Genomic DNA, 10,276 nt, shown 5'->3' on the forward strand with positions numbered 1-10,276 from the left:
AGGGTAGTAGGTTCTAGCTAATACTCATGATCATGTGTTAATGACAATTAAGTAGGGTTGGTTAGATGACTACGATGATGACGAGTATGACTTGTTATTATGATAATGAGTAGAAGTTGTTCGATGACTATGATGATGGTGAGTATGACTTGTTATTATGATAACAATGATGAGTTATTATTAATGATGATGATACTTACTTGTTATATCATTATGAGCATGATCAGTTATTATATATATCAGTGGGTGAAATAAACATGGATTAGATTCAAGTGAAGGCAACACATGGTGCAGATCGAAAGTACTACTAATCCAAACTTGATCATACTAATGTTGCCTCCACTTGAATTTGAATCTAATCCATGTCACTCTGACCCACTTAAATAATAACTCATCATGATCATCAAATCATATGACGAGACTAATATAAACCAGTACAAATATAGCGGCAATACGCAGAAGAAAAAAATAGCAAACTTTATCAGTAGCACCGGTAGCCCACCAGACGCTACTGCTAGGGAGGTGTAGTAGTAGTGCTTGGTGGAAAAAGACGTTGCTGCTAGAAAGGTGTAGTAGTAGTATCTGACGGGAAAACACGCTACTGCTATGCAGAGTAGTGCGCCCCGACCCACGCTATTATTGAACATTAGCTGTAGCGCCGTATCAGTAGCGTGCTTCCCTCACCACTACTATGCCTCCAACCCGCGCTACGGCTAGGATTTTCCCTAGTAGTGGAACAGAGATATGCCCTGTCACTGCTACTTGTGATTATTTGCTTTTGCCACCACTACCCGTTATGACACCCCTCCTAACGCTCTCTACCTAAGCCATGAGGAGGACACTGGCTGAGGGTTGGACTCTCTCATGTTGTAACCTACGCCAAGAGCAAAGAGCACCACATGTGTAGGGTATTATCTCCACCGAAGAGAGCCAGAACCTGTATAAACCCTTGTGCGTACTCCCATCCATACAGTTCGATAGATACGATTGCCTCTACACACATACCCCTATAGTATCGTCAGGATTATATTCACCGCATGGAGGAAGCATGGCGAGGCAACAACAAGGGGATGAGCGGCACATGGTGGGATGAAGCCGATGAGGTGGTCGCGCTCTTCATCGCCTCCCTCGACCCCATCTTGTCTTGTTTGGTCGTTTCCTTTAACCCAACTTCGATTGATCCTATCGAATAGGTAACCAGGTGAAATGATCGGAGGGAAAAAATCATCCTAAAAAACCTAACGTGTGGGCCTAGACCTGGAAAAGCAAGAAAAAGTTCACTTTGTGTCATTTTATCTAGGTATCGGTCAAAAGTGTGTCAATTAATCAAAGAAAAGAAAAGCCCGCTCCCCTAAGAAAAGTCTAGGGTTCCTCTGCCTCCTGCAGCCGCCGGTCCGCCTGGTTTCCGGTGGCCTTAGAGCCATGACGACGCAGTGGATCCCGACCCTTGTCGGCGGGAGGGATCTGTTTCTAGATGTTCCTTCGAGTTTTGTTAGGTTTTGTGTGCTGCTTAGGAAGACGAGACGACAACGACGACGACTCCCTAAAGATGGAATAAGGTTCTCCCCGCCTAGTCCCGTCCCGGTGGTGTGTCTAGTATCGTCGATGGACGTGTGAAGGTGTGTCTCCGACGGATCTGTCCTTGGTGGATTTGCTCAAATTTGATCGTAGTTCATCTACGTTGATGTGTCTTCAGGTTGGATATTTTCGATCTACGCTACTCCTCATCGACGACGGGCGTTGTTCTACTGTGCTAGTCCTATGGGGCCTTAGCATGACGACTTCCCGACTGTTTACTACAACAAGTTTTGTTCGGCTCCGGCGAGGAATAGAGGATGACGGTGGCGTGCCTTCGGCTCGCTTCAGTGCTTGTAGTTGTTGCTAGACGGTTTATGAATCTGGATGTAATTTTTTATTATTTTTAATGTTTGTTGTACTGCCATGATTAAAGATGATTAGAACGAAATTTTCTGGCAAAAAAAATTAATCAAAGAAAAGAAATGTGTGCTACTGAATCAAATCAAAGTCTTAAAAAAAGCGTGTCATTTTATCAAATTGCTCTAACAAAAATAAGAAAACAGAAACGAAGTGAGCAGTGGAAAACAGGAAAGACAAGAAACAACTGCGCGAGTACCCGTCCCGTCTGTCCCGCGGCCGCTTCCCTCCCCCTCCCACCCTCTTCCTTCCACCCGGATCTTGCGCGCGGCGGAGATAACACCGAGCCACCTCTTCAGCCCTCTCATCCGCGCGGATGAGCGGCGGCTCGGCCCCCCTCCCCTACTCGATGCGAGATGTGGATGGCGGCGCATACAACAACGCCAAGTTCCGCCAACGATCTCGCCTCAAGGTGCTTGTGATCCAGGGCCCTATTTCCTTTCGCAGTATTGGGAGACCTGGTCTCTGCGGCAGTCACTACGATGTTCTGGAATCGGTGCGCTGCGGCGATTAGACTCGCTTTTAAGTGATTCGATCGGTGTATGTTTATTCGAGGAGCTGAGAACCCGGAAATCTTGTTGGTTCTGAGGGGTTCGTGACCTCGGATCTGTGGGTTTACCTACTTCCCATAGAGGTGCTGGAACGGATCGTACGTTTGGATCTCTGTAGCTTCGGGTCTTAGGTGCTTATTTTGGCTTAGTGATCTGTCTGAGGCTGCTAAATAAAATGAATGAAGTGGTAGATTTGTTGTGATAAATGATTGTGCAGCAAAGTTCACATTGTTGGTATATATTGCCCTAATCATCTCCATTGGTTTTGTCACCCTAAAAGAATCACACGGCATCGACAGGCATAGAAACTGTTGTGCTTTACCATCACTAGATTGCCAGTCAATTGAATCAAAGCGGAAACATCTTTAGTTGTTCATTTTTGTTTGACTCGTTTGTATTTTAGTTTGTACTTGAACTATGCATAATTGTTCGCCGGTCTGAAATTGAGTTGGAGGCTGGTTATATGTCATGTTATCGCATGGAATTAGCCAAGATCACGATACCTCTAGAGGTAGGAATTTAAGGAAAAACAAAAACATTCCAGTATAGTTTCTAAAACTATATGGAAAACTATGGAGTTCGATAAAGTCAGTAAAGGCTTTCTCTCTTTTGTGTTCGATTTTGGCAGGCTGGTTGTATGTAATATTACGTTACTGCATGAAATTAACCAAGATCATCATATCTATAGAAGTAGGAAGTTTAAGCAAAAACAAAAATATGCAGTATAGTTACTTAAACTTTCTGGACAAGGACAACCATGGAATTCCGTAAAGTTAGTAAAAACGTCCTCTCTATTTTTAATGTTTAAAATCCCTGCATTTTTCAATATATTTTCCTGAATGTCCTTGATTTATAAATTTCCTGCAATATTCCTGTAGTCCCCCTAGGCACATTTGATAAAGGAGATAAGACATCCAGGTTAACTATCTTGGTTCTTGTGTCAATTATGTTCCAACAGCACGATATGGTGCGGAAGTCGATCTGGGATGCCGGGACAGGTACATGGACAACCAATTGTTTTTAGGTTGTAGCTGGGTCACTTTATCTATAGAAGTAGAGAAGTTCAGGGAACAAGAAAACATTCCAGTAAGTTACTATAAATTCGTAGAAAATTATGGAATTCGGTGATATTACTGAAGACTTTTTTCTATTTGTTATTTTCAAAATTCTAGTATTTTTAAAAAACCTTTTTGCATGGTTAAAAAAGTGCACACAGGTGTGCACTTTAAGTGTGCCTAGGCACTAGGCTACAGCAGAACGCCTTGCACTTAATCGTGCTAGGCGTGCGCTTAGGCGAGATAGGCGCTAGGTAGAGGCAAAACTAGGAATTTACACCTAGTGCTTTTTGCAACGTTGCTTTTTTTAAAGGCTCGTGTTTTCTCTCTAAATTTTCTTGAATATTCCCGTAGACACTCATAGGTACATTTGATAAAGAAAATAAGACATTCTTAAACTAGTTAACTATCTTGAGTCGATTATGTTCTAACATCTCGACATGTTACATAAGTCTATCTGGGATGACTAGGACAATCTTTGGTAGGTTGCTACGTGCAGAGTACATGGAATTGGATTTAAGATTAAAGATTTCTAGCCTGTCACATGGTTGTTTATATTGAGCTCACGGTATAATTAGTTGCCCTTTTCGACTTAGCCCTTACTTTTATTGCTCCAATCGAAGGCAGTTAGTTAACAGAGGAACATTGCCATAGATGTCTCTGGTCACATTTGAGAAAGGAGATAAGATGTCTAATTTTGGTTCATTATTTTGAGTCGGGCATGTTCCCATGTTGGATGGGTACATATGTATCTATGATGTTTTTTGGTGACTTGACTAACACGAGAAACATTATCTTGGTGGACTTTACCTAGGTGTACTTCTTTTTCTTGGTGATTACATATGGTGGAATACGTTGCCTTGGACTATATGTGATTTTCATTTCCTTGGCACTTACATGTAGTGGATCTCAATGGCTAGCGCCTTTTCCGTCAATTTTGGTAGAATTAAGTAACTATAATGGTCGTGACTGGTGTAGGTATAGTTATGATGACCATGGCTGTGATTTGTTTAGGCACATCTATGATGATTCATCGGTTTGTGATCCACTAATAACAAGGGGCCCTACAATTCAGTGGCCATATATTTTTGTTTTTTGCGGGATTCTCTAGTCTAAACATGTACTCCCTCCGTCCCATAATGTAAGACGTTTTTTAACACTAGTGTAGTGTTAAAAAGTGTCTTATATTATGGGACGGAGGGAGTAGTTTCCGTCTGTCGTAGAAGTGCAAACACTGTTGTGCATGAGTTATTCAAATTTGGCTGTTTGTATCACCTGAACCACTGTGTGGAATGGGGGTCTGATGCACCAGCCCATGTGGCCGATTGTGTCGCGGGCGACCTGCCCAAGCACCGTTAAGTTTTAATAAAGCTATGCTTTAAAAAAAAGGGCAACCTGGTGCATGTAGCTCCCGCTTGCGCAGGGTCCAGGGAAGGGTCCGACCACTTTGGGTCTATAGTACGCAGCCTTTCCCTACATTTCTGTAAGAGGCTGTTTCCAGGACTTGAACCCATGACCTCATGGTCACAAGGCAGCAGCTTTACCACTGCGCCAAGGCTCCCCTTCTAATAAAGCTATGCTTTATCTCAAAAAAAATGTATTGTGTTTTTAGTATATTATAGTTACTTGTGTCTGCCCTTTCTTATGAGGGAGCATATTTATCCGAATTCACATCAGTTTCTTTCCTTGCCATGTACTCCATCCGTCCCATAATGTAAGACGTTTTTTAGCACTAGAATATGTATGTATTGTTGTTATGTGCTAATTAGTTCTTTCCTCTAAGGTTTTTTATTTCTCATGTGTAGATGGTTACCCAGGCTCTTATTTCTAAGAGCAGCAAATACCAATTTGGAAAATTCACCCTTGGGAAATTCTTGAGTCTTCTAATGGTTTCTGGCTTAATATACTTGCTTGCGCACAAAAGTTCGAAGGGTTTTGTATCTGGTGAGCTCCATGACAAAGAAGTAGAGAGTAGACATGCCAGTAAAGATTCTCCCACTATCCGTACATTCTGGAGAAAGCCACCAAGGCTACCTCCACGTCTTCCTCCAAATGAAATATATAAGAACAGTTCAACACTTCACCACCCCACTTCATCTGAATGGACATCCAGGCAGAAGAAAGTTAAAGAAGCATTCGAACATGCATGGTCTGGCTACCGAAATTATGCGATCGGTCATGATGAGCTTATGCCTTTGAGCCGCAGAGGTGTAGACGGATTAGGAGGTCTAGGTGCTACTGTTGTGGATTCTTTAGACACTGCAATAATAATGGGTGCTGACGATATTGTGTCTGAAGCATCAAAATGGATTGAAGACAACCTAATGAAAAAGATCAGCGAGAAAGGGCAGGTCAACTTATTTGAAACCACTATCCGTGTCTTGGGAGGGCTTCTTAGTGCATATCATTTGAGTGGTGGAGACCAAGCAGGAGGAGGTGATTCTGGGATAGCAGTAACACCTAACAAGACTAATCCAGATCGTCTTCTGGCAGTCTCAAAGGATTTAGCAGACAGATTATTGTTAGCTTTTACATCAAGTCCATCGGCTATACCTTTTAGTGATGTTGTTCTTCGTGATCGTGCTGCACATGCATCCCCTGATGGCTTAAGCAGTACCTCTGAGGCTACAACATTGCAACTGGAGTTCAGTTACCTTAGCAGAATATCAGGAGATCCAAAGTATGACTCAGAGACAATGAAGGTGTTAGAGCATATGCGAACACTCCCAACAGTGGAGGGTTTGGTGCCTATTTATATTAAGTATGTATGGCTTCAACCCTTATGTATCTTGTGCGACTATGTAAACTTTACCTGTCATCATATTATATTGCATTTTCCTATCATCAGAAGCATTAAATTGTAGAAGAAATGGCTATGGTCTCATTCTTGCCTTCTTGTATGCAGTCCCTACTCTGGACAGTTTAGCGGAGAGAATATTCGACTAGGGTCGCGTGGTGACAGTTACTATGAGTACCTATTAAAAGTTTGGATTCAGCAAGAAAATTATCGTAACACTAGCTTGAAGTATCTATTTGAAATGTATACGGAAGCAATGAAAGGGGTCAGGCATCTTCTTGTTCGGAAAACTACTCCAAATGGGCTAGTTTTTGTTGGGGAGCTTCCCAGTGGACGAAATGGTGCTTTTAGCCCTAAAATGGATCACCTGGTATGCGACTCATCATGCATCTACCACTTTTTCTCTCTAATGAGAACCTCCTCATTTTGTAATACTTCTTTTCCTGAATAACCTTTTTGACCCTAATTTTGATGCACACTAGTTTTCCTTGAGAATTAATGTCATGTCTTCATTCTGTAGGTTTGTTTTCTTCCTGGCACCCTTGCTCTGGGTGCAACAAAGGGTATCACTAAGAAAAAGGCTCTTGAAAGTAATCTTCTAACTAAGGAAGACATAGAAAATCTTCAGCTTGCTGAAGATCTGGCTAAAACTTGTGTTGAGATGTACTTTGTGACTTCTACTGGACTTGCTCCTGAAATTGCTTATTTTCACATTGAGGTAAGCAATTCACTGAGCTATGGAGTATCTTGACATACTCTTGAGCTATCCACATAACATTTTATTTTTCTTATATTTTAACATCTTATTTGGGTCTGGATGTTGCAGGGTAATCCTGAAGGTGGACCTGATGGTGGGAACAAAAGTTCTGAATATATTAGTGACATCATAATCAAGCCTCTTGATCGTCACAACCTTTTACGCCCAGAGACTGTGGAATCCCTATTTGTTTTGCATAGAATCACAGAGGATCCAAAGTAAGATTTTGGGATATTGTATAACCTTCAGGCTGCCTACTTTTGTGTTGCATCATGCTAGCTGTTGTTTACTATTACTGTTATAAAAAAAGCTGTTTTGTGCACAGGTATAGGGAGTGGGGTTGGCAAATTTTTCAGGCCTTTGAGAAGTATACAAAAGTTGATTCTGGTGGTTATACTTCACTGGATGATGTCACAAGCCTACCTCCACCTAGGAGAGACAAAATGGAAACCTTCTTCCTGGGGGAAACATTGAAGTACCTGTATTTGCTGTTTGGTGAAAGTAATATTCTTCCACTGGACAAGTATGTATTTAATACTGAGGCCCACCCACTTCCGGTCATTCGGTCTGTGGTACAGGTTTCTAATACCGTATAGCATCAAATGTATCACTGTTGTACTTAGTGTACTAAGATGAGAAAGGTTAACTAACAGAAATGTGAGAAATCTTAGAACTTTGTTTTGGACAACCAGGCTGAAACAATGAGTAGCTTTCTCCTTTCTGGATGTTTGTGCTTGTGCCACAGGTGGTTCAAGTGGCAAGAAAATCGTTCTTGGAAGCAAAGCTCAAATATTTGTCATCTTAATAGTTTGATACAGAGATCTGCACTTGTATTTATTGGAAGATCATATATCTTCTCTAAACTGTGCAATCCATTCCAATTCTGAAATTACTTCATGGCACCACCAAGATTTTTATCTTTGTTATATCTACTATCATGTGTCAGCCGTCCAACCTCATATAATGTCCCACCAAGTTGGACTATGCCTACCTGGTGAGTGAAACTATGGCTCTATATCTTATTATTATCTCCAGTTGTTGCTCATTCCTAGCCCTTTTTGTACATGCTTCTCGTTTTTATTTGTTGTATTATGGTGGGTACTTTAAATGCTTGGTTCTAAAAATATTTTGATATCTTCAAACTGGATAATCCTGATTTACATCCTTCATTAGTGGCCACCAAAAATAGTTTTTTTTGCGGGTGACCAAGAATATTTGTTACTATAACTTTATGATACCCTAGTTCAACAGTTATCTCTTGATACCGCTGACTGCTGACTGCTGACTGTTTCCAGTTTTGAAATAGCAAATCGTACTAGTTTCTGCCAATTACATCATTTTGTCATTCAGTTCTAGTGCCAGATTTTGATTATATTTCATAAAAGAATGTTTTGTGTCTCCCTGCATTTGTATACCATACAATTTCTTGGTACTGATCAGCCTATTCTTTCTAAGATTTTATCAGGCGTCCGAATTTCATTTCCGCATGACCTGAAGTAAATGAACCATGTGTACCATCTTGGTAATAGTTTTGACTTGTGATAGGATAATCTAGTGTTCAAGCTGTGTTGTTTGTTCATCATATGCATTTAAACAGAATAAGTATTGTGATATATACAACTCTCAGATTTGGCATGCTTGTACTTTGCTGTTTATGCCTGTAATAATGACTGGAAATTCTTCTGCTGTCAGATTGTTGAATATTTTATGGTGCTGATGAATTCGTGGTTACGTTTTGTCTCCATTTTCCAATTTGCATCACTCTAATTTTCCATTCTTGCACCTTCGTTAATAGTTTTTTTTTTCATGACTTCATGTCTGCCATGGAATTTTGACTTCCAGTTAGCCATTAACTCTGTCCATTGCAGGTGTACCTTTTGTCTCAAGAGAACTGCCCATGCTTGTTTGGAAAGATATTAGTGATAATAACATGGATAAAATCTGTAGAACCAGACATGCAAGATTTTTTCACATAGTTGCATGCTTTTGACACATCGATCACAAATTACGCCTTTAACAAAATTTCATTCAAGTTAACAAACTTGAGGTCAAGCACACACATGTCAACGATAGATGCAAGGGCTTATTATTTTCAGTTGTTAGTAAGCTCACTGCTTCTTGCATCAATTCCCGGAGTACAATTATTTAAACTTTGTGTTTGTGCTGAAAATATCATTGACCATATGTGCTGAAAATACCACTGAACCATAACTTCAGTTGGCAAACATGCATTAACAAGTCATCATTTTATGAATTCTTGCCTTTTTTAGTGTCAGAAGGAACTGCCATATTACCTACCAATAAACTAGCTTTGAGCAACAATTATTTTGTATTTACAGTGCAGACGAGCTCTTGATTGAACAGGTCAAACATTTAAATTCAATTGGAATTTCAGAAAAATGGTTAGTACTCGAGTGAGGTCACTGCCTTCCACAGCACAACCATCTCTATTCTTCAAAGTATGGAGAAGTGAGGTAAAGGACTGTCGGGCATTTTCGTAAGGAAGAATTGTCTGGTTCCACAGCTCTTTGATTATGGCTTATCCAGTTTGTTCTAGTGGACAGTCTGCTAACTACTCGTACTTAACTGTAACTCTTTGAAATTTTGTGAGCAAGATAAGTTCTCATTCGTGGCTGTGTCCTAGACTAACCAAATTGCCTGAGTACACGGAAATGCTTTAAAGATAAAATGATTCCACCGCCTTAAACAACTTTCCTGTCTCTTGATGTACTGATCTCTTCCATGTGTACCAGCCGTTTGGCTTGTCTAGGACAGACCTTTAGAATGTTAACTGGCATTCAGTTTTGCTCGTAGAATTACATGGCCTTGTCATTAACTGGCCATCATCCAAGAAGTTTGGGAAGCCTTCATCCAAGAGTTATTGGACTAGCAAATGCAATGTCACTGGTCCTTCAAAGAGCTAACAATTGCCAGTAATAGTTTAATGATATTAAATTACTGTGAATTGGCAATAATTTTAGTAAATGTTTTTTTTGCGGGGGCTTAGTAAATGAATCGGTTGCTTTGAAGAACTAATAAGTACTCCCTTCGCCCGGAAATACTTGTCCGAGGAATGGATGTATATAGATGTATTTTAATTCTAGATACATCTATTTGTATCCATTTCTATGACAAGTATTTTTGGACGGAGGGAGTATGGATAAGGTATACAAACGTTGCC

The 10,276-nt window shown here is 40.6% G+C and overlaps 1 protein-coding gene across 3 annotated transcripts; it reads left to right on the top strand.

Moving 5' to 3' along the window:
* The first annotated feature begins 2,122 nt into the window (after positions 1-2,122).
* Positions 2,123-9,969, top strand: LOC119368635 (mannosyl-oligosaccharide 1,2-alpha-mannosidase MNS3-like). 3 transcript variants are annotated; one of them, XM_037633856.1, is made up of 7 exons: positions 2,382-3,484; positions 5,347-6,302; positions 6,447-6,708; positions 6,859-7,056; positions 7,165-7,313; positions 7,421-7,673; positions 8,964-9,969. In XM_037633856.1, exons 1-7 carry the CDS (start codon positions 3,473-3,475, stop codon positions 9,069-9,071), a joined length of 1,938 nt encoding a protein of 645 aa, XP_037489753.1. In that variant the 5' UTR covers positions 2,382-3,472; the 3' UTR covers positions 9,072-9,969. The 3 variants fall into 3 exon arrangements, with proteins under 3 accessions (XP_037489740.1, XP_037489753.1, XP_037489746.1); XM_037633843.1 differs by lacking the exons at positions 2,382-3,484; positions 8,964-9,969 and adding an exon at positions 2,123-2,347 and having other exon boundaries at positions 7,421-7,987; XM_037633849.1 differs by lacking the exon at positions 8,964-9,969 and having other exon boundaries at positions 3,036-3,484; positions 7,421-7,987.
* Positions 9,970-10,276: the final 307 nt, after the last annotated feature.

The sequence above is a fragment of the Triticum dicoccoides genome, chromosome 1A (genome assembly GCF_002162155.2).
Source record: "Triticum dicoccoides isolate Atlit2015 ecotype Zavitan chromosome 1A, WEW_v2.0, whole genome shotgun sequence".
Lineage (NCBI taxonomy): Eukaryota > Viridiplantae > Streptophyta > Magnoliopsida > Poales > Poaceae > Triticum > Triticum dicoccoides.